This window comes from Thamnophis sirtalis, unplaced genomic scaffold (genome assembly GCF_051295495.1).
Source record: "Thamnophis sirtalis isolate CommonGarterSnake01/CBP01778 unplaced genomic scaffold, rThaSir2_p1.2 scaffold_4, whole genome shotgun sequence".
NCBI lineage: Eukaryota > Metazoa > Chordata > Lepidosauria > Squamata > Natricidae > Thamnophis > Thamnophis sirtalis.
The window spans coordinates 97,608,641-97,633,197 of NW_028261384.1; the positions used below are offsets into that span (position 1 = coordinate 97,608,641).

Sequence of the window (24,557 nt, forward strand, 5' to 3'; positions counted from 1 at the left end):
GAACCAGATCAGCTTTGGGGTATGAGAGCGCGCAAACTTACTGCCTGCCTGCAGTTTGAACCAGACATATCTTTCTTCTAAAATCACCTCAGCACCTGTGATGGATCCCAAGAATGAATTAAAGAATTGTAGTGTTATATTTACACAAAGCAACTTTTTGGAACAAAGGCTGAAGTCCTAATAAGAAATGATAAAGTCATTTGAGAAGGGCAGGATAGAAATTTAATAGATAAAGAGGAATTATACCCCAAGGTTTTCAGAAGGCTCATATTTGCACTGCTTGCCAAATTATTACAATGTAATATTCAAATGGGCAGAATACTTGATTGGCCTGAGAGAAACATAATAGCTAAGTTGTAAGGTTGTTTGGATGGCATTAAATTCGCTACTCCAGTCTCCCCGTATGACGTAGAAATGAGCAAGTCTTGCCTTCAATCTTATAAATAGCTAGCCTGCAATAAATATCTAATTAAAGACACAATAAATTGGTAGAGACTTGGCAGAGCAGAATGACGTTTATATCCCACCCCCAAATGGATATTTAGGCATATGTATGTCTAAATAAACAATCCAGTAAAAAGAGCATGCAAGAAACTGTAACAGTCAGCCTTGAGTTTTTAATTCTTGCAGGTTTAAAATTGATTTTAAAAAATATCCATTTCCTCAAACTATGTTATGTATACCTCCCCATTTCACTTATGGAGTCAGAAAAAATTGCTCTTTGCCCCCAACTGTGAGGCGTAAGAACTTTCAATAGCTCACCTGCATCCTATGTCAGCCTGCAGCTGAGGGATGTCATTCTCCCTATTATTCTTTTGTACTGCATTACTCATTGATCTACCTGCATGCAATCCTAGACTAACAAGGGCATAATTACAGTAAAGGAGTGGCTTTCCATCAGTGATCTGTTCCTGGAATGGGCAGTAAAATACTATCATTCTTTGCTTGCACCATATGAATGATAGCAGCATCGACATAATGAGGCCCTTGTAGAAGTGAATAAAATTAGTGGAATAAAAACCCGAACTTTTAAGTCATTGTGGAAAGGTAGTCAGAATGTGAACAAAGAGGTTCTTTTTTATCTAGCAATATATCATTTATTTAAATAAGTGTCATAGCAACATGTGGGTCATAGGAATTCATCCAATGGCCCCCAGGAAAGTGCCATAGAAGTTTTACTCAAAGGTGTGTTTTCAAAAGACAATCTCCTTGAGGGGGAAAAAAAACATAGTCCAGTTGTCTTTTGAAAATGCACCTTTGACACAACCATGATCTGGATCACCGAGAATCTCCATAGACACACAAGCTTTAGTTTGGAGATGGAAATTGTGTTGTAAGACCACCTCATTTTTACTCTAGTGCAGCGGTTCGCAACCTTTTTTTGGCCATGCCCCACCCAAGCATCTTTAAAATCCTGATGCCCCCTCCCCCCGTGACATATAATTCTTACTTTACTCAAAAAGTGAACCCTACTCATGCGGAAGAAGCCTAAAAGGCCATTAACATGGTTTAAACAAGGTTCAAATTGACCCCCTGTGGGGCCTGGCCCCCATGTTGGGAACCATTGCTCTAGAACCTTGAAACACACTTGTAGGTCACAGTGTTCTCAACCATGTTTTGTTGAGTTCCAAGTATGAGAATGGGGTGGGATTAATCCTTAGAAGCCCTTTCACACACCTGTTATTCCAGTTTTAGAAGAAAACCTGCCTGCTAGCACCGAGCACTCCGCTTGCTTCCAGATTATGTCCCAAAGGAGGGTCCAATGTAATAGCAAAGTAGGGGCTAGGAGATGGGATTTCAGCTCTTTTACACCTTGAGGAACTTATAATTAGAAGATCCTTCAAATATCTGGGATCTGAAATGTTTCCCCTCCCCTCACTTAGGATGTTACTTCATTAAAAGTTACATTAAGGAAGTATCGGCTTCTCTGCAGCTGGACAGGAATATTTTGTAGATCAAATTCAGTTACCATTTTTTCAAATTCCTCTTTATGTTTTCCTTGGCATTCTTCTAAGACCTAGTTGATCTGTTCACTGAATAAACAGACCCGCTTTGGAGTTAAAATGAAATGGAGTTAAATCTACGAATAGAGCTCTTTGGAAGCAGAACAAATTCTCTTTCTTTCTTGATTTTTGAGTCATAAGAAGATGGTATTTTAGACCCAATTGCCTGTTAATATATTACCTGGGTTCAACACAGGGAGGTAACCAGTTTCCCTCCACTGTGCTCAGTCTGTAATGTAAAGACAATAAAGATAAATGGACGTGGCTGAATTCTTCTGACAGCTGCACTGACTTCAGATTTTGCTGTTGTTATTGTTGGGCAGAGCTGTGGTAGAATGAAAACAAAACCTTGCTAATTGGCTTGGAATTGGATGTGGCATCTCACAGCAGTGGCTATCCTCAGCTTTTCATTTGTTTGAGTGGAATGCTTATGCGAGAGGGAGGGAGGGAGGGAGGGGGGGAGGGAGGGAGGGAGAGGGAGGGAGGGAGGGAGGGAGGGAGAGAGAGAGAGAGAGAGAGAGAGAGAGGGAGAGAGAGAGAGAGAGAGAGAGAGAGAGAGAGAGAGATGAAGGCAGGAGAGGGAGACAGAATATGGGACTGCCAGGAGACTTTTGCACAGAAAATCCTTGGAAATTTATATAAGTACTGTAAAACTAACCAGATTATCCTTTGATTAGCTGGTAAGATCCACTTATGAAACTGTCATAGGCAAAGCACCAGAGCAGTATGGGATTTTGTGAAGTCTTCAAGATGCCAAAGTTGAGAAACACTGCACCAGAGGGAAGGCATCTTGATTTTGCTGCACCACGCTGTATGCCTTTTGCCCTTTAATGACCCTAAAGCACTCACAGACCCTTTCACTAGGAGGGATCATTCTTGCCACCCCTACTATTTTGTTTTGTTTTGGAGTGAATTAGGGCAAAGACTTGAACCAGAGATTGATTGCCAACAAAAAAAGTGGAATAATGTGCCAGATACGTATAAAGCTAAAAATATGCAACTATGTATTCCTTCTTGTAACACCCCCTCCACCCAACACAATTTCCCCTGGTTTCAAGATATATGTCTCATCCTCAACTCATAAATTTGAAGATGAGGTGATGCAATTTCTGGGTTTAAAAGTGATGTTCCCATGGGATTCTTAAAGGCAGAGACTGCAATATTCGCAGGAAAACATGATTGAAAAAGGATGCATTGTTATGCAAATGCCGCCATTACCTATATGCATCTATCTTGAAACCTGACCCCAGGATGTCATTCACAATATTTACAGTACATGATGATGTCACACATGTCTCAGCTTTGGCTTTCTTTTCGCTTCACAGTCCCTTCTCCTTCCCATAGATAAAATGTTCACCACTCTAGCAATAAAGTAGCATATATCATAGCTAATAGGTTCCTTTGGAGCCAAAGCCATACTCTGTCTCTGACTGGAATAAGAATTCACCTCTGGCTTGTGGCCACATCTAGACTTCTAGTGAAGTTGTTTTGCAATTGGTCTCAGTGAGATCATCATAAGCATGCTAGTTTTATTCTCCCCTGGAAATAATTTGCATCCCAAGTAGGCGAGACTCAGTGTGGATGTTAACACTGTCTACTGACCATATGCTCATCAAGCAGTCATTAGAGGGCTTTGTACTATATAGAAGGTGCTTTGGTGTAGATCCTGCTTGAACTTAGAAATAAAATAATAACATCCGCACGGGTGAGTGTGGCGGGCTCTCACACAGCCTGGAAGATGTCATTAGTTAGCAGTAACTTCATTATGTCTGGCTGCAGGACTGCTCAGAAAAATAAAAATGGACAAAAAGCCACCAAAATGCTAAAGCAATGAGACATTAGATTTTGCAGAGTAAGTCTGTTTCATTAGATACCTACAGTATATTGTGAGATTCAAATATGCACATATTTTACTGAAGGCATCGGTGGAAATAGAAAACATTGTGGCTGGAAGAAAATAAAATGCAGAAGATGCAAACAATCATAACTGCACTCTTGTTTAGTTCATTTACATTTACAGTCTGTGGAATGGCAAAGATACTACATATTTCATTGATCAGTTGATAAATATGTATGTGTAAGCACAGAATCTCAGTATTTATTTTAGGATGAGCATTACAGAACTTAACAGCATCATTCATAACATGAATGATCTATTACTTAGCTTCCGATATCACCTATGCCATTGTTTAGGATACATAAATAATGGCATAGGATTAGGATACAGAGTTTCTACGCAAATGTGCAAATAACTACCCACATAATTATAATTGCTTGAATCTTCTGCATTTAGTTTCCATTTGGCCTCACTAACTACTAATTCTAGAAATGGATATACTGTATAATCTATCTCAAGATAATATTATAGAGATATTATAAAATATAGCCCATAAAAATTGTGTGGTTTACTTTAACAGGCTGATTGGGCACATCATATTCTGAACTGTAAACTAGCCATACATGTTGTGACTTAATATGTTGTATGAATAAAGTTTGTGTGATTATTTTACATGTATTGTGCAAACCAAAGATTTGGGCCCAGTCAATGGTCTGCAATACGACTTATACAACCCACCAGAGTTATCACTCTGGAAACTGATAAAACATTGCTTATAAATAGCCTAAAAGGACATATTTTGTTTTTTTAAACTCTTTTTAATGCTGATAGTTCCCAAGTTTTAGTAAAACACCCACAGAGTTGGAATAAGCCAAAATGACAGTTTATCCCCTTCCACAAGATCACCTTTAATAGTGCTGTTAAGAATGAGGAAGCAGGGCAAATCAGAAAAGTAACTGGACCCCACCTCCCCCAATTCTGGGACACACATATGTTGCATTACACGCCAATCTAGACAAGACAGTAGCTGTATGGCTAACTAGTGTCAATGGGGCTGGTGCGTTCGTGAGTGCCTGCATTTAAGAAGTGGTCTATAATGGTACATAAGGTGAGCCATTCTATTTGAGCATGCTCACCTTGGTCATCAAAGATCTGGCTCACCCAACGATTTGACCAGAACTTTTGAGACCCTGTCACATTTAGCATACAACAAAAAAGAATGGTGACCCTCGAAAATGTACCATTGCTTGTTTCTAACTCAGCAGTGATGTTGTTAAATAATGATAAACTCTTGAGCAGGAAAGTCTGTGCCATGACCTCCATTTTTGTTGAGGCAAAAGAAAAAGAAAAAGGGAGCAGTTGTTGGATGGAGACATGGCTTGTAAGGAAAAAGAGAGACTGCCATCAAAAGGACTGGCATGCAGGCTTCTTTTGTATAACTTGTAGGCTGTCTATGAAAGAATGGTTCCTTGGTCATCACACTTCTCCAATTCAGAAACTGAGATGTGTTGTCCGCTGGTGGAGATAAATCTTGCCCGTTCCTACACCCTCCTCCACTCGTCCTGGTAGGACAGGCTGATGCAACTGAGTCCATGAAATCTTTCACTGATTTTGACAAGAAGAGAGAAAGAGAACAATTGGATGCATAGCGAATTCCTCAGTGGTTTCCCCCACCCTGTTAGTGAGCCTGAGTAGGATTCCCTGGCTTTTGTAGGTTCTGCCATCCATAGTGCTGAGAAGCATTGTCAGCACACAATTTCCTCCAATGTGCAAAGTGTTGTCTGCAGTGGGACTGTCACAGTGTGGCTTGTGGGATCAGAGTGGTTTGACAAGGGCTCACACGTGCTCTGTGAACAGAAAAAGGGAAGACGACCAAAGGTGAATAAGTGGACAAGTGCATTCTTCAAATCCTACCTCAATTAAGAACTCACTAAATAGTTTTAGGCAGCCATCCCTCTTTTGGCCTTAGCTGTCTACCTCCAAGATAGCAGTATTGGCATAGCTTTCAGAGACACAATTTTGTAGGAGCTTTGCTATGTTGTATAAAATGCTAGGTATTATTAAAATCACCATATGTGGTTTTAATATCCTACCACAACAGGCCAAAAGGATAGGCATTTCAAAGACGTAAATAGAGCTGATATCCCATTATATTAAACTACTCTTCTCATATCTTTCTCAAGTTGGGATAAAATTCAGATCTGATGACTTCAACACCAGCTACTCCCCCCCTGCCCCCCCCAATTCCAGCCAGGGTTTATTTCCTCTTGATTGTTAAATTTTATGGAAAATGTGAAAGCTTGCACACTAGTCTACAACTTTTGACTTGTCCTAATAAATTGCCTAAACATGATGGTTCTCAAAATGCAAGTGTATTTCAACCTACCATTTTCAAATGGTGGATCCTGAAAGCCCCAAGGAAAAATTCAGAAAGGGTTTTGATGGCTGAGGGAATCACATTCTGTATTTGTACGGACACGGCTTATTAATGACACAACATATATTTGAGCAAAAATGCATGAACGCATGCATTTAAAATGTTTAAATCTTGTTCATATCGGTATGGGAGTTACAACACTTCTTTAATTTATCTCATTAAAATCAATGGAATGTGAAAGAATTTAATTTGGGATAGGTTTATATACACCTATGGACATGCACATGCATGTAGATACCCACACACGCACCCACACACACACAAATGAAAACAAATATTTGTGAAGCTTGATATTGGAAACAATTACACTTCGAAATTTGAAATAGGATTCATTGGGGGAGAGGGATAGAGTGTAAAATTTTGAGAAACTTTTTTTTTTTTAGGATTTCAAAGACTAAAATCACACGCCTTCTTAAACCCAATTAAAAACACTCCCAAATAAAGGATGAATTATCTTGCAATTGTTTCCTCATAAATGAAGTTCAATAGAACTTACTCTCAGATAAGACGTACACAAAATTACAATATCCAATTTCACTGTTTTTGTTGTTGTATAAAAAGAATAACTCTTTGTAGCCGATAAGGTATGCTTAGAGGGGCACGGTGGCCAAGCAGTTAAGACGTTGGGCTTGTTGACCGGCAGATTGGCAGTTTGAGACCAAGTACTGTGTGACAGAGTGAGCTTCCATTACTGGCCCCAGCTCCTGCCAACCTAGCAGTTCAAAAGCTTGTAAATGCAAGTAGATAAATAGGTACCACTTCGGTGGGAAAGTAACAGTGTTCTGTGTACCTTCGGCACATAGTCATGCTGGCCACATGACCACAGAAGCATCTTCGGACAACGCTGGATCCTTGGCTGTGAATCGTCGGAGATGAGCACCGCCCCTTAGAGTCAGACACAACTGGCAGGGGAAACCTTTACATTTACCTTTTAAGGTATTCTTAATTTCTTTCTTGCAATGATGACAACTGTAAGATTGCTAAAGCCCTGCCTATAACAAATCAGGTTGTTAGAAGAGGAGGGAAAGGAGCAGGGATATTGCATCTGGGCTGTAAAAATCCAGACAACCAATAATGGCAGCAAATAGTTAAAATTTTGGACATCTGATAATTATCTGGAGATTTGCACACCAGATTTGGTAGCCTACCAAAGAGACATATGTATCTCTTTTTCCTTTAGGATGCACTTAAAACAAACAAAACAACCAACAATAAGATGCCGTCCTAGTGAAAGTCAAATATTTTGAATAAGGCAGACTTCTAACAAATAGGCTAAAAAAATTATTTTGAAATAACTGTTTGTGAAGCAACAAGATAAAGTAGTCATTTTAAATCATGTGGGCACACTTCCGATCTGCAGCATTTATTTTGTTGATTATGAGGTCAGTTACAGTAATTGAAGGTAGTAAGAAAAGCCTCATTTGGAATTGGAGGTGGAATTAAATAGCCATTGAAGTTCAGGGACTTGATTTAAACAGTCTAATTTTTAACTGTTCCTTTACTCCTCACCCATTTCCATATTGCTAACGTTTCTACCTCCTCTAATCCCCTCAACAAAGTTGTCTGAATGTTCATGTTTGTCCATCTCAAAAGCTGGCAACATACAGGGAACATTAGGAGCTAATCAGGTTTCATCTTTTCCCTTCAAGGGGAAACTCCAAAGAAAATTGTGTTATTGGTATCTAATGCACTGAGCAATAATCCCCCTCACACTCGTATAGCCACTGTCCATGCAAAAGGGAAATAAAATAAATTGTATGATAAACAGTAAGCATTAAAATTTTCCAAAAGCTTTCTACATGCTTTGCTTCCATTCCTCTGTGACATTTAAACCCCCCCCCTGTGAGCTGTGAAGGTGAAATGTTGCCATGCCTGCAATTTTGCAATCAACTGAAAATTGGGGGGAGGGGGGAAGAGGGGGGATTTTAACTAAGGCATATAGGAAGAAACAAGCTCCGGGCATGGAACTTCTATTGGCTGGGGTGGGGGAGGGGAGAAGGAAGACCCTAAGACCCAGGGCGACTCAAGAGTTCTGCCAATGGGGGAATGTATTCTCTACAAGTTTTGCAGTCTCTTAGTAATTCACAGGAAATTTCCAATTTTGCAGAGATTTCCAATAAATTAGGAAAAAAAAAAGAGTCAGCTTGCCTTAAGAGGAGATGGTATGGAATCAATCAGGATCAGAGCTAATCACAAAGTGGTGCAAAATGATAATATTGAATGGCTCTCAGGAATCCACCTTTTGGAAGGTTTCTTTCATTTAAATAGCATTACATAGGGCAGAAATGGGATCTATTATTCAGAAATCCTTGCCAAGCCAATGCAAGTCAACTACAGATCTAGAAATAAAGCTATCCAGAGCTAATTTCTGCCCATCCCATTTAATTAACAGATGACCATTTGCTCTAGGGCTCACTCAGAGCTTTTTTGTCAAGCCAGAAGTCAATCTGTATAATGTGAATTTTAAAAAAAGGATCCTCTGAGTAAATGCAAATGATTCTGCCTTCTGCATAAGAATAACTACAAGAAACTGCTGCATCTGAGATTGGAGGGTAAACTACTGAAGCAGAAAGCATAAACTTGAGGCCCAGTGCCACTCTGTGCAGAAATTAAGGTCATCTCCCCAGCCAGATTGAAAATAGACTCTGCCAAGGAATATGCCAATGTGCTATATGTTGGCTTCTGCTCTTGTGAGTCCTGGCAGGGATGTGGGCCTACTTACCACATTCTCATCATGGCTTCCTTCTTCCTCCTCTGGGCCAAGAAGATCAAACAGTTTCTCTTTGATCAGCTAAAAGAAACAGGGGAAAGGATACGATTCTCAGCTCCAGCAAAAATATGATACACCCCGATCCTCTGGCAGCAGAAAGAGAGGTCCTCTTCTTTACCCAGCACTGTGCTGGATTAATTATTTATTCTTAATCCGTGCAGTAAATTCAGGGCACTGAAGCTTGTTTGCATAAGAAGTCTGACCCAGTACTCTTTTTTGAATTTAAAATTTTATTCAGCTTTTGGTCACCTACTTCTAAGGCTGCTCTTGCTTTCTTAAAGCCTAGAAATACATTTTGTTTAAAAAAATAATAATGCTAAGATTTAATTTTAATGTTGTAAAATTCTTCTTTCCATACTGTAACTCTCATGAGGGCAATTTTCAGCAAACGATTATTATCTTAGCTTTGGATTACTTTCCAGAGATAATTATATTGATCTAACCAGGGGAAAAAAGGTGGGGGGAGGCATTTTTCAAAGTCCTGCTTCTGAATTATCTCAGAGAAAGGCAGATGTTGCAAGGCAAACCTGTCTGCAAAAACAGGTTATCTTGCCAAATTCAACCAAGTGAATCATGCTATGATTTTCTAATTTGTTCCCAGAAACTGCTTTGTTTAACAGGCCCTAAACTGCATACACTGGGGAGGTCCTACCCCCTTACTATGCTTGAGCATCCAACTAACTGCGGTCCACAAGCAATGGATACACATTTTTTGGACTAGTATTTATTCATTTTTACCTCTTTTGCCTTTGCTTGCAGGGAAAAAGTTTGATGCCAACCCTAAGGCTCCCTTAAATTCTACTTTTCATTGGGCTGGTTGCAGAGGTGGGTTCCTACTAGTTCGCACCTATTCGGTAGAACCAGTTTGTCAAATCTACCGAACCGGTTAGAAGAGGTTCCACCAGTGGACCCAGAAAGCAGGCCACATCTACAGAAGAGGTTCCAAAATTTTTTGAAACCCACCACTGGTCCTTGGATATGATTATTCTACACTATCATGCTCATATTTATAAAACTCAGTGCCTCTGTGAAAGGTAAGGATGACTACTGCGTTTGTGGTGCAATCAGAACATTGCATGTTTGAAGTTGTTTTAACCCAAACCAAAGATGCCTTTAAAAAAACAAGTTTACACCATATTCTTATGCCCGCCAGTGCTGTGTGTGAGGTAATTTAAGGTTGTTCTGACAAGTGTCGTCGGCATCTTCATATTCGGTCACATGGGTGGCAAGCCATTCCCATCCGGTCACATGGGTGGCAAGCCACTCCCACAAAGGAGGCCACACCCACAGAGTAAAATTTTGAAACCCATCAATGGCTGGTTGTATATAGTAAGGTTAGGATGTGGGAATCAAGATCTCACATCTATGGCTGGCTCTCTCCATACTGGGGAACCCCGCAAAAGACAGAGTTTAGGGTTGGGGTTGGGGTAGGAGATACCAGTAGCCAAAACATCCTAACCTTACTATATACAACCAGCCCAATTTGTTATTCACTTCTTTTGTTAAATTTATATCACACTTTTTCTCCAGGATCCTAAGCAATGTATAGCACATTTTCCCACATGAACAATACTGTGAGATTTGAAAGGTGGTTACTTCTGAATGTAAGAATCACTGCTTTTCATAGAGTAGATTTCAGGCTCAAGTCCCAGAATCTCCATGCAGAAAACTCTTTTATTTCATGTGGACAATAAAGAGCAAACTACATTGATCACACTTGTAGAAAGAAATCCTTTGTGATGGCCAGTGTGATGTTGGCATTAAGGTGCTGCATGTGGATTAGGAAAATACAGATTCAATCTTCACCCCAGCAACATAATCTTCATGGATAACTCTGGGTCAGTTTTTATCTCTTTCTCTCTGCATAACCTGGTACCTCAGATGAGGTAATTAAACATAAGGATCATGCTATTTGCTGTTGCTGGGGGTGGGCATCCAGAAGAAGCAGGGAAAACACCTCCAAATCAGGAGTGTTAGCTTAGAAAACAGGCAGAAGTTGTGGTATTGTTTTCTATCTATGCTGCAACCCCTGTCCCCTTAATCAGCGAGTGTGAGCAAATGTTAACAGCTACCAGCCTATCCAGGAACGTGCTTTCTTATAATGACTCTGCAAAGCAGACATGGATAATCCACAGGCTGCTTAGAGCACCTGGATACCTTTTCCTGTTCTCTCTCTGCTTGCCTTTGCACAGATGCAATTTTCTGATGCCAAAAGATGAAAAGCAAAACAAAGATAAAAGCTGCTTAATCCTTCAGATAGGTTCAACATGCCCGAAGTTTTCATAACAGCGGCCAACCTGTCATCACTTCATCCCAAATCAGATAAAACATTAGGCTGTCGTTAACCACTGGAGAGTGTGTGTGCGTGTGTGTGTGCGTGCGTGCTGAATACCCAATTCAATGAGTTTCAAAGTGATTGAGAACCAAGATACCAACACACACACACATTTATGTTAACATAAAATATGTATTTAATGTCTTACTTGGGAGTGCTTTTTAAAGTTAAATTCAAATGCATACTAGTCTGTGTGTGCAGAAAGAAATAGCATCAGGATTTGTGCTACCTTGTTGGATTCAAATTTATATTCTAAACCTTGGCATTTTTGAACCTTGTAGAGGAAATGTAAAATTTGGTGATTAGATTTTGTGTTTCAAAATTCCAAAATGTAAATTCAGGAAACAGAGTTTCCAGAGCTTACTATACTATTGGATCAAAATAGGCCCATGGATGAAGTCTGTCCTTGCATCCCTTCAGCATGAAAATACATGGCCATTGGACTACATTATTCACTGCCTCATGGAAAGGGCTGCAGCTTACCTCATAAATATAGTCAAATATTTCCAGAATAGTGAGGATACTAGCACCAATAAAAAGACCCATCTGACCCCCAATATCACCTGGAGAAGAAAGGGGAAAAAAAAAACAAAAATAGACATTTTAATCTTATATTTTGGTGCACATCAAAGTAAATTGCTTGGACTGGGAGACCCAAACTGGAAATAAGGGCCCTCAGCTAAGTAAACTAAATACATATTTTGAGCATTTTTATGCTGGCTGTAAAGAAAAAGATTTCCAATTACAGCTGTGTAAATTCTGCATCGATTGGCTCCTGGGGCAAAATCAAAGCTACTCCTCTCCTCTTCGTCAGAATTTCAACTTATTTCCTCCAACATTCCGGAGATGATCATTCCTGTTCCTACTGTTATTCTTGTAGTACTTCACTCTTCCCCAGTTTAACAAAGAGATAAACTAAATTAAACTGCCAGGTGCTTAAACATAATGGCTCGTTTTAACAGGTCAAAAGCCTACCCAGAGCAAGATCTCAGGTCACAGGATTGTCATAAGGTATTGGAGTAATTTTTTTTTTAAAAAAATGAGTTGGATTAAAGAAAAGAAGTAATAAATGGGGGGGGAAACCCTACAGCTGTTGTAGAAGTGTATACACACAAACATACGCTCCCCCCTCTTTTTTCTGCCATTATCACAGTTGATCTCTATACAAACAGGAAGAAATCTCTCTGTTTATTATTTAGAAAGTAAAAGGCTCACATCTCCATGACAACAGGGATATGATTAAATGCAGGCAACAAAAGCTTTGGACACACAAGCCAAAACTCAAACTGTCTTCTTTTCACCCAAATCTCATGCAAGGTTTGGGATTTGACTTCCTAAGCCAGTATTTATTAGGTGGATGGATGGTAAACCAGAGCTTCTATCATGGCAACCCATATTTTCTCATCTTCTTCAACATTGTTTCAGTTACTGGTTCTATGATTCGAGGTGCAATTCCATACTTAGGATGCCTAAAAAAGGGCCAGAGGATCTGGGAAGAAACTTGATTTATTAATGGAAATCGATATAAAATAACAAATATTTCAAATATAGCAACAGAAAGATATGGCTCCTTTAAGAGATTGGTGCAATCCTGTATAAATCCAATATCTGATGCAATAAATTTTCCTGTTATGGATTCTAGTCTCACATTTCTTTGCCTGCTTGGCAAAGAATGATGTTTCATTTTTTCCTTTTATTGTTGCATTATATTCTAAGAACTGTAGCCTCCTTGCCATCTCAGATATGCCTTATTGTGCCTTAATTAAGAAAGCTACAGATCAAGGCTGGATAAGGCCCAACAGAGAAAATAAGAATAGTGGGCATGGCTGATATTCTTCTGACAGATTTACCTTGAATATTTAAAGCGGTGCAAGCAGATAGATCTTAATTTTCCAATGTCCCCATTTTCCCTGAATAGACTGGCATAAACTTCATGAATTCATACTATGATTCTGAGCTGGTGGAATCAAGATTTTTCTGAGCTCATCATAGAAGCCTCATAATAATGCAGGTAGTCCTTGATTCATAACCATTTATTTAGTGACTGTTCGAAGTTACCACAACACTGAAAAAAACTGACTTAACAATGGGTCCTCACATTTATAACCATCATAGCATCTCATAGCCATGTGATCAAAATTACTTATGATAATTGCAATGTCCCAGGGTCATGGGGTTGCTTTATGACCTTCGCAGCTGGCTTCCAACATGCAAAGTCACTGGGGGAGCCTTTGGATTCACTTATATGGATGTGATTCACTTAAAAACTGCAATGATTTACTTAAGAAAAGTGGCAAAAAAGGTCATAAAATTGGCCGTGACCCACTTAACAATTGGGTTGTTTAATAATGAAAATTCTGGTCTCAGAATACAGGTAGTTCTCGACACACAATTGTGATTGTGTGTTGAGAACTACCTGTAGACCAGAGTGTAAGCCAGAGATGTTAAAGGCTCCTGGATCAGATTTATTCAATGGCCAAAATAATGAGAGCAATTTGTTGCCTACAATATTTCTTAGGGTTTGTTGGATTTGTATCTCTTTCTCCCTGTATGTCCATGTTGCTTTGTTTCTGCTTCCTGTTGCTCCTCACCAACTGAGAGGAGTTCTCTAGGATTATCTCATGGGGCTGAATTCCACATTGCCTACGAGCTTCAATCGTGTTATGTATATGCACAGAATATTTACTCACCAAGTAATGCTGCCACTTCATATGCTTTTCTCTGCTCAATGGTCTCATAGTTAAGAGCTTCAAAGAATATATCAAGTACAAGTATATTCTCCCTAAGGAAAGAAAACAGGTAGCCCAGAGGACATTAGGAGGCGGCAATTCATTCCCTAAGAGTAAGTAATTGGTGGGGAATATACCAGTGTTATTTAACTGAAATTCCCATTGTACCAAACCACTGCTATAATGCAAGCAGTACAGAGGGTCCCATATATCCCATTCCTCCCTTATAGTTTGTTGATAACCAGAACACTCACTCTTTTCTATCTACCACTCTAATGAATCTGGAAGATCCATGCTAATAATTTTACCAACGGTCTAAAATATAGGGTTTGGGGGCTGTGGATTTTAACTTAGCCATTTGTACAAAGCTCCTTGGCTTCAAGGAATATTGATTGCAAAAATAGCCTACCAGGACACAATAATTGATTGTAGGGACGAAACCCAAGATAACAGTATCCTGTAAAATCTTGACTTCCAATATATCTTTTCTGAACAGTACAAAGACACAACATTTGCATCATGTACCAATCTAATTTACTGCTTGTTTTGACCGTGTACCTACTTTTGAATCTCCTGATCTTTAACTGGAGACTTTAGATTGTGTCTTCTACCTATGGTTGATTAGGCACTTGCTTCTAGCACTGAACCTTGTTTGCTACTCTGGAAACCCTAACTTTTTATGATTGGATTTCTGATTCCAAGACCAGTTGGGTGGCTTATTTATTGGCCTTAGTAGCAAGTAACACATCATTCTTCTGAAATTCTGAAATCTAACAAATCTGGAAACTGATACCTGAAAAAAATCCCAAATGAACCAATTCTAACTGATACTTGACAATAACCACTATAAATTTTGTAATTAACACAACCTCCTTTCAGTTTACTTTGCTTCATAAAATGATTATTCCACCCCTGTTTAAACCAGGATTACATACGAGATATATTTCTCTGACTTGTTAAACTTCTTCTCAAGGTATTTAGCTGAGGTCTTGCTGGGGATCTTAACCATGGACAGCTCCTTGTTGTAACGGGTCAAATTGCATGGGGTTTGGCACTCACAATAATCATTTCCCTTTTCACCGAGAAGCACTGTAAGGCAAAGCAAGAATCAGGTGGGTTGATGACAGCTTGAGCTAGACCTGCATTTTCTATGATGCCTTTGAGGTTGACTATGACTCCCATGATCCCACCCAGGTTATATCAGAGGGGTTATATGCTCATAAAACTGTAGAATATGCTTTTGGAGGAGACAGATTTATACCCACACAATAATAGCTAGGCCAATGTTCCAAGAATGTTTTATGTAACTCATGGCAGAGATAGCTAGAAACCTATTGTTCTTCTTTCTGTTCACTAAAGACATTCATTGAAGTTCTATTGTTAACAGTCATAGCTAATAAAAGCCACTGATAGGGTAATCCATTCTGAATTCTCTCCTCCTTTTAAAAAGTGTGTCAAAAGTCCAATTTATATGCTGTAGTGATAGTGAGCTTGCTGCCAGAAATAACCTCTGCCTTCCCTGGGTTTTTCCCCCCAGTAATATATGAAAATTTCTTCTTAGATTATAGTCCATGCTCTGTATGTAACTTTAAAAATGAAACAGAAATTTACAAATTATTCCATGTTTAATATATATCAAACTCAAAAACATCTGATTTACATTCAGAATGCGAAATGCCATATTTGAAACAGCTGCCCTTATCATTCCAAATGTGTGCCAGGCTCACATTTGAAATATCCCAAGCTTAAAGCACTCCATTTTGAGGTCAACATGCACTGATCCGAGGTCAAAAGAACAAATCAGCTTTGGGAAGTTATAGTGTTAAACAGAGCTGATGAGTGCCTAATCCTTTCCTTTCCTTCCCCAGAAATCATCTGCCTTATGGAACAAACCCCTACATCAACGAAAATACTATAGAAGAATGAGTGAGATTTGAATCTAAATAAATACCATGTTAATAGTGCAGCTAGCCAGAGGTATTCACCAAGTTGAAATGTCAAAAATAAAATCTTGCTTTTGAATTCTGTCTTGATGAAAATTCTTTACAGTACATTTCTGTAGAGATTCTCATCCAGGTCATTGTTGTCTCAAAGGTGCTTTTTCAGGAGGCAACTGGAGTTTCTTGTTTTTTCTTTTGAAGACATTTCGCTTCTCATCCAAGAAGCTTCTTCAGCTCTGACAGGATAGTGGGAACAGAAGGATTTATATTCCTAGCAGACAGCTGATTATTTGTATCCTTTTAGAGGGTCGCTGAAGCACTTGGAAGTTTATCTGTGTCCTCTGGGTCACCTGAGTAGTACTCCTGGTTCCTGTAGTCTGCATTTTTTTCTCTCTGGAAATCCACTCCTACTCTCACATCATTCTAAGGATGTTTTCTACAGACTTTTAGCTATACAATTTGGGATGAACACCCTTTGAATTGTGTGGGAGTAGGAATGGATTTTCAGGAGGAAAAATTGTAGACTACAGGAACCAGTCTATTACCACCATTACTCAGGTGACCCTGAGGAGACAGATAAACCTTCAAGGGCTTCAACAACCCTCTAAAAGTATGTAACTGCCTTCAAGGAATATAAATCCTTTCATTCCCCACTATCTTTTTAGAGCTGAAGAAGCTTCTTGGATAAGTACTTGAGAGACCGCCTGCTGCCAATTACCTCCAATAGACCGATTAGATCCCACAGATTAGGCCTCCTCCGAATTCCATCAGCCGGCCAATGCCGACTGGCAACTACCCGGAGGAGAGCCTTCTCTGTGGCTGCTCCGACCCTCTGGAATGAGCTCCCCGTGGAGATTCGAACCCTCACCACCCTCCAGGCCTTCCGCAAAGCCCTTAAAACCTGGCTATTCCGACAGGCCTGGGGCTAAAGACCTTTTGCCCCCCCCCCCCCCCCCGAATGGTATGGTTGTTGTGTGCTTTTTAAATTGTGTATTGTTTTGTTCGTCTTTTTTATTCTTTATTTATACCCCTTCCCTTGACTTGGATTGTGAGCTGCCCTGAGTCCCCTTTGGGGAAAAGGGCGGCATATAAATGAAATAAATTCAATTCAAATTCAATTCAAAAAGTGAAACGTCTTCAAAAGAAAAAAAATATGAAAGTCCAGTTGCCTCCTGAAAAAGCACCTTTGGGATTTTATAGTACATGTTTCTAATGAATTTCAAGGCAAAAACGTTCACCTCCTTAGATCAACTGAGAAGAAAAAGTTAATTTGGGCACTGCAAATTTAAACATGAACTTGGAGGAACTTGTACAAATTTCAGATTCTTCCCAGTTTTCCCCAAGGGCCATCACACGAAGGAAGTTCTGGGAAAACAAGTTACATTGCAACTGAGTCATATAATTTCTATGAAAGGTTTGCACAAATCCACCTTTAAGGGGAAAACTGGTATTTGCTTGATTGTGTGAAAGACACCGTCTGTGTGTATGCAGAGGAACTTTCATTCTCATACTATTCTGTAACAATATATTCCCAGTCTGAAATGTGATCCTTTTCAGCTTAGAAGAAATAAACCGTCCTGATGGTATAAGAACTTACCTAGTGCAGGCTCTGCACACTCCTTATACTGCTCCGGTGTACAAAATGGAGCATCCCCTGTATAAAATAAATGGGATCATTTTTATTATAATCTTAGAAATGATGGCTTTCTTTCTAGAATGCTTAGGAAAAGCACTCGCAGGTTTCAATCACATAGTGGCAATCAAAATTCCCAAGGGAAACATGGCAATTAGAGATTCCAGGGATGAGTATTGCATTCCCTGATTTCTTTCTTCCTTTGTTGGCACTGTCACATTAATATAATGGAAGAAGATGGGTGCATATGTCTCTTCTTGTTTTCTCCTTTCTCAAAATGATTGGATTCCTAACAGTCTACAACTGTTTGGTGAGTTTTGAGCATTATGATTTGAATAAGGAAAGCATGAAGGGCATTCAGTGTGGAAACTACTCTGTTTATAGAGATCTGGGAGATGTAGGTACGCATGAGTGTGAATATGTGCATGACTTTATGCAACAATTTTCATGCATCTATGCAGATGAACAGTCACAATTAACATTTATCTGTGAAATCAAACACTACTGTTAGAAAGATAACTGCATCATTTCCTAAATGCTTATCTAAAATAAGTCCCATCAAATTCATTAGGCTTTACTGTGGAATATTTTTTTTTGGTTTGATTAAAAAATAAGTTTTTTAAAAACTGGACACTAAAGGGACTTCAAGATTAAAGGAGAAGATACATTCAATGTAAAATTACAGAACATTGGATATATTGAAGGATATTTTTGTTGTATATTGTGAGAATCACTTGCTTGTGAGGTGGATGGTTATAAAAATGAGATAAAATTTGGTAAATTATATGGGATTAGATAAATGAGATAAAATTAGATAAATAAACATTTTTGAACAATGGCCTCAGAAGTTAGTTTTAATCGTGTCAGCCGAGAAATTTGCCTCTATGAAGATTGTGTCTAGAGAAGAAGAACAAATTCTACTTGACAATATTGAGGCTGAGAATGATAAGAAGAAAGATGTTGCACTAGACATAAAAAAGCAACCAGCTTATGTGTTAATAATTAAAAGCGATATGCAAACAATAAACCAAGAAAGAGATCTGGATATTTTCCTATATTGGCTTTACAAAAGAGTTTTGCTAAACTCTTAAGTTTTAAGAATCCCATGAGAGAGAAAATAATAATAATAAAAACATCATTGACATTATTTCAATGAACTAAAGATTAAAATTGTTAGAAGTAAAAGGAAGAAATATAAAGTTGGTTTATTTGATCAAAATAAAAATAGATAGGATATTTCTGGTAGCCTTTAATGGATATTTTCTGACACCAGGATTGGAAAGACTGTCTTTAATGGTTTTGTTTATAGGTAAAAGATGGGATATAAGAAGAGGAGGTCATTTGTTGTATTTTAAAAGGAGATGATCAGTTACAAAAATTGTTTTTAGTTGTTGTGATGAAGTAGATAATCACTTATGCATTTCTCTTCTTTCTACATATTCTTCCTTTTTTATTTCTCTTCCTATTTTTTCCTTTTTTCTTTTCTATAGTTTCTGCTTTTTTCTTTTTATTCTTAATTTTTTAAAATGTGTATTAGTTTTTACTGCTGCAATTTATAATATCTTAAACAATTACTATTAAAAATAAATTCATTAGGGCTTATCCTTGTGTGCAGCTTAAAGCATGCAGATTTACACAAAAACAGTGTTTTTGCCTCCTTGTCTCTAAAAACTAATAAAATGAAGGCAGGAAAACATTTGAAATAAAAGATCAGGCACATATTTTGAAAGCTCTGTAATAATTGGATATAAAAGCTCTTTATATCTAGCTATAAAGGTTTATTCCAATTGTTTCAGATTGGAAAACAAACCTCTATTATTAATACACTAGTATTTTGAGGAACATAACATTATTAACAGTAGAAACCACATCTGAGTGATTAATGTTTGAATTCTTTGTGCTGCACCCTAGAGAGCATTTGACTTGGTTACTGAAAATAGCCCTTTTAGTGATAACCTGAATGTAAGAAGAGATTGAAAGATGAATGCAAAACAAACCACAATTATCTCTAGAGCCACTTATCTCCAGATGAGTTGGAGAGTTCAAAGATAGTTTCTTTTTTTTAAAAAAAATAGTTTCTACATGCATTCTGTGTTCTGGCAGAACTCATTTCAAAAGACATACCTGGCATGTGAACCATTTTGCAATTGCAATTCTCTACCACGTAGCGGGTCTCACAACTGATCCTGCATGCAGTGATGCTATAGATGGGGAAAAACTCCAGGCCGAAATCTGAGGAGTGGCATTCACCCCATGGAGGTGGAAGGTATGTCAGCTGTAAGAAAAAGGTAGAGAACTAAATAACAAACATGTTTGTTTCTAACTATAACAATTCTAAACACTCAGAATTAAGTAAACATATGCATTTCAGTTTTGCACTGTTGGCAAAATGGTTTAACCTCACCTTGACTTATTCACTCATTTTATTATTCTGACTGCACAATACTGAATTTCTCTGGGTGGTGTTAAAAACATAATAATTGTAAAAGACACAGAAGTTTTAAAAAGCCAATTGTAATGATAATATGGATATTCCTAGGTAGATAATATGGATATTCCTTTTCTGGCCACTTCCCCTGATTTGCCATATGCACGGATAGTGTTTCTCAAACTTTTTGCAGTCATTGTGGACATTCTAAGAAACACAATCCACTCTGTGTTTTTGCTATTAGGAGCATGGGAATTTAAATTTTTGGTGGGAAGGATCATGACTATGGCTACATTTGTGTAGATCTGGCTTTCTCCCTTTTAAAAATTGCTTTTAAATTAAATTTTTGTATCCCATATACAAATCTGTTAGTATCAACTGAATTATTTCACGTACTCCATCCCATAACAAAATTTCTGCAAACTCACAAATTCCCCAACAGAAATCTCTAGGTATTAAGGAGCGCAGAGAAAGTTCACTCAGTAAACTTATCTTTATTCTTCCTAACCAAAAAGAAAATGAAAAATAAATGATATAAAGAGAGTCAGGATTATTCCGGTCTGCAAGAAGACTATGCCAGTCTTCAGACAGTGAACAGAATAGGATCCAGTCTGCTGTGGGGAAAGGAGCAGGAAAAAGTAAGATGGAGCTTGAGAATGGCTTGGGTCAGGGGTGGGTTCCTGCCAGTTCTAACCTCTTCTATAGAAGAGGTTCCACAAATCTACAGTGCCGTTTAGAACCGGTTCCAGCTCCCTTCCCCCGCCTGTCCACACATCATCAAGATGAAGAGCAAGAGGACGAATTCTGGGAGTTGAAGTCCACAAGTCTTAAAGCTGTCAAGTTTGAATACCCCTGGGTTTTTTTCCTAAAGGGTTAGGGGTGCATGGGTCTTGTAATTTGACAGCTTTAAGACTTGCATGCTTCAAATGCCAGCATTTCTGAGCCAATATTTTGGTTGCTAAGCAAGAGCGTTGTTAAGGGAGTTTCACCACATTTTACAAGTTGGCCATGCCCACCAAGTCACATGGCTGGCAAGCCACTCCTACCCAGTCACATGGCCGGCAAGCCACTCCTACCCAGTCACATGGCTGAGAAGCCACTTCCACAAAGCAGGCCACACCTACAGAAGAGGTTCTAAAAAATTTTGAAACTCACCACTGGCTTGGGTAGAGTCAAAGGCACTGAAAAGAAATTTTAAAAAATCCATGCACCCCCAGGCAAGAAACATTTGGACAACTTTGGAAAACATTTTAAGCCCCCACTCCAACCTGTCAAGACACTAAGCAGTGGTGGTATTCAGCAGGTTCTGACCAGTTCTGGAGAACCGGTAGTGGAAATTTTGAGTATTTGCCCAAAAAATGACAGACCATGAGGGGAAAGCAGAAATGCATATAAAAACATATAGAAACAATACATAAGCATCTATCCCTGAATATACTACACATATGCAGAGAGCGATCTGCAAAGCAGTGTCTGCAAAGAAAAGAAAAAGAAAAAGACAAAGATGATGATACAAGTCCCACCATCACCATAAGGGGCAGGCTGTTAACTGGAATATTATTTGTACCATCTTGCTTCCACCTATGTCTGGATGTGGCTCTATTTGCACATATTTTGAAAGTTTGAATTTGAAAGTTTATTTATAGGCCGCCCTTTTCCCTGGGGGGACTCAGGGCGGCTTACAACTCATGGGGAAGGGGATACAAACAATGACACATAAGAACAATACATAATTAAAAAGAACACAACATTCATACCATTCGGGTGGGGGTGGGTTAAATCTTTAGCCCCAGGCCTGACGGGATAGCCAGATTTTAAGGGCTGTGTGGAAGGTCTGGAGGGTGGTGAGGGTACGAATCTCCACGGGGAGATCGTTCCAAAGGGTCGGAGCTACTACCGAGAAGGCTCTCCTCCGCGTAGTTGCCAGTCGACACTGACTGGCAGATGGAATTCGGAGGAGGCCTAATCTGTGTGATCTAATTGGTCGTGAGGAGGTAATTGGCAGGAGGCGGTCTCTCAAGTATCCAGATCCACTACCATGAAGGGCTTTATGGGTGGCAAGTAGCACCTTGAAGCGCACCCGGAGATCAACAGGTAGCCAGTGCAGCTCGCGGAGGATAGGTGTAATGTGGGTGAACCGAGGTGCACCCACAATCGCTCGCGCGGCCGCATTCTGGACTAGCTGAAGTCACCGGATGCTCTTCAAGGGCAGCCCCATGTAGAGCACATTGCAGTACTCCAGCCTAGAGGTCACAAGGGCACGAGTGACTGTTGTGAGGGCCTCCCGGTTCAGGTAGGGTCGCAACTGGTGCACCAGGCGAACCTGGGCAAATGCCCCCCTGGTCACAGCTGACAAATGGTGGTCAAAGGTCAGCTGTGGGTCCAGGAGGACTCCCAAGTTGCGAACCCTGTCTGAGGGGTGTAGTGTTTGACCCCCCAGCCTGAGAGATGGAACACTTGCCAAATTATTGGGAGGGAAACACAACAGCCACTCGGTCTTATCCGGGTTGAGCACAAGCTTGTTAGCCCTCATCCAGTCCCTCACAACTTCAAGGCCCCGGTTCATCACGTCCACCGCTTCATTGAGTTGGCACGGGGCGGACAGATACAACTGGGTATCGTCCTCATATTGATGGTATCTTATCCCGTGCCGCTGAATGATCTCACCCAGCGGTTTCATGTAGATGTTGAATAGTAGGGGGGATAAGACCGAACCCTGTGGCACCCCATATGTTAGGGGCCTAGGGGTCGATCTCTGCCCTCCAACTAACACCGACTGCGACCTGTCCGAGAGGTAAGAGGAGAACCACTGCAAAACAGTGCCTCCCACCCCCACCTCCCGCAGTCGTCGCAGAAGGATACCATGGTCGATGGTATCAAAAGCCGCTGAGAGGTCAAGGAGAACCAGGATGGAGGCATGGCCTCCATCCCTGGCTCTCCAGAGGTCATCGGTCAATGCGACCAAAGCGGTTTCTGTGCTATAACCAGGCCTGAAGCCGGACTGGAATGGGTCGAGATAACTAGCTTCCTCCAAGGACCGCTGGAGCTGGAAGGCCACCACCTTCTCAACAACCTTCCCCACAAAGGGGAGGTTGGAGACTGGACGATAATTGTTAAGAACGGCTGGATCCAAGGATGGTTTCTTCAGGAGGGGTCTCACCACCGCCGCTTTAAGTGCGGAGGGGAAGACCCCCTCCCGAAGGGAGGCGGTAACAACCGCCCGGATCCAGCCCCGTGTCACCTCCCTGCTGTTGGCAACCAGCCAGGAGGGGCACGGGTCCAGTACACAAGTGGAGGCACTCACAGCTCTCATGGCCTTGTCCACATCCCCCGGGGCAACATCCTGAAACTCAACCCAGCGATGATCTATCAGATTATTCCCTTGTGCCTCGGCTGGATCTGCAGAATCGGAGTCCAAGTCTGACCAAAACCGAGCAACTTTGTCCACCAAGAACTGGACGTAGTCCTCAGCCCTACCCTGCAGGGGGTCCCCCATATCCCTCCTATTTAGGAGGGAGCGGGTTATCCTGAACAGGGCGGCTGGGCGCGACTCAGCGGATGCAATCAAGGTGGCAATATAAGATCTTTTTGCCGTCCTAATTGCCCTGATGTACTCCTTGATGCAAGATGTTAAAAGTGCTAATATGCTTTCCCTAGCGAGAAAGTTGCCTATACAATGTAGAGACTTAATAAATTTCTTTCTGTGGGTTGAAGCCATACCTGGCTTGTTTCCCCTCTCATGATAAATCAGTGGAAATTACATAAAAGGACTCAGGATTCTATCAGTCGCAAAAACACAATTGAATCATAAGGTTGGAAGGGTCTTTAGAGGTCTTCTAGACCAATGATAAGATTTGGAGTGCGGATGAACAAGAAACTAGAAAAAGAAATATCAAGTTCAAAAATGGGCCTAGGGCTACTGAGAAATTTAATCAGTTCATCCCTAAATTAGAGGCAGTTGGGTGGCACTAAGAAAGTTGATGTCCTTTTTTTTTCTAAATCCTTTTCCTTTCTGGTTAAATTACCCTGAACGAAGTACACACAGCCTATCACTGGTGCACACATACACACAATTACAAAGATCAATACTAAAGAAGAACACAGATAGATGCAATGTATTATTGCATTAGACAAAAGGCAATGCAATCACCCCCTATGGAGATGGTTGATGAAAGCTTTGGGGGAAAATGCTAGAAGCCATGTCTGCATATTTTCCCTACCTTGTTAGATATTTATTACTGTATTTCATTTTTGAACTTTTTTAAAAAAAGGCTACTTGTATAAGAACATAGTTCCGCTTAATACAGCACATGTAAACTCCAACTTGATAAGTATACTAATTTCCAACTGATATCTTAGTAATGCCATAACTTATTCACACTGGCCATTCTCCACACATACATATCTTATTTTAGAAAACCTGCACAATTTCAAGATATAATATA

The 24,557-nt window shown here is 39.9% G+C and overlaps 1 protein-coding gene across 5 annotated transcripts in view; it reads right to left on the reverse strand.

Annotated features, from left to right (window-relative positions):
• Positions 1-4,637: 4,637 nt before the first annotated feature.
• Positions 4,638-24,557, reverse strand: part of LOC106542356 (acid-sensing ion channel 2) — a 571,660-nt gene continuing 551,740 nt past the window's right edge. For 2 of the 5 annotated variants that reach the window (XM_087713520.1, XM_014058060.2), the window contains exons 4-10: positions 19,809-19,959; positions 17,649-17,705; positions 15,047-15,200; positions 14,073-14,164; positions 11,866-11,945; positions 9,000-9,068; positions 4,638-5,687 (exon numbers count right to left, since the gene is read on the reverse strand). In XM_087713520.1, coding sequence (XP_087569646.1) covers positions 5,586-5,687; positions 9,000-9,068; positions 11,866-11,945; positions 14,073-14,164; positions 15,047-15,200; positions 17,649-17,705; positions 19,809-19,959 — 705 coding nt within the window. In that variant the 3' untranslated portion in view covers positions 4,638-5,585. Of the gene's footprint in view, positions 5,688-6,226; positions 7,270-8,999; positions 9,069-11,865; positions 11,946-14,072; positions 14,165-15,046; positions 15,201-17,648; positions 17,706-19,808; positions 19,960-24,557 lie in introns of all 5 variants that reach the window. The other 3 variants (XR_015696429.1, XM_087713521.1, XM_087713522.1) reach the window with 3 other exon arrangements.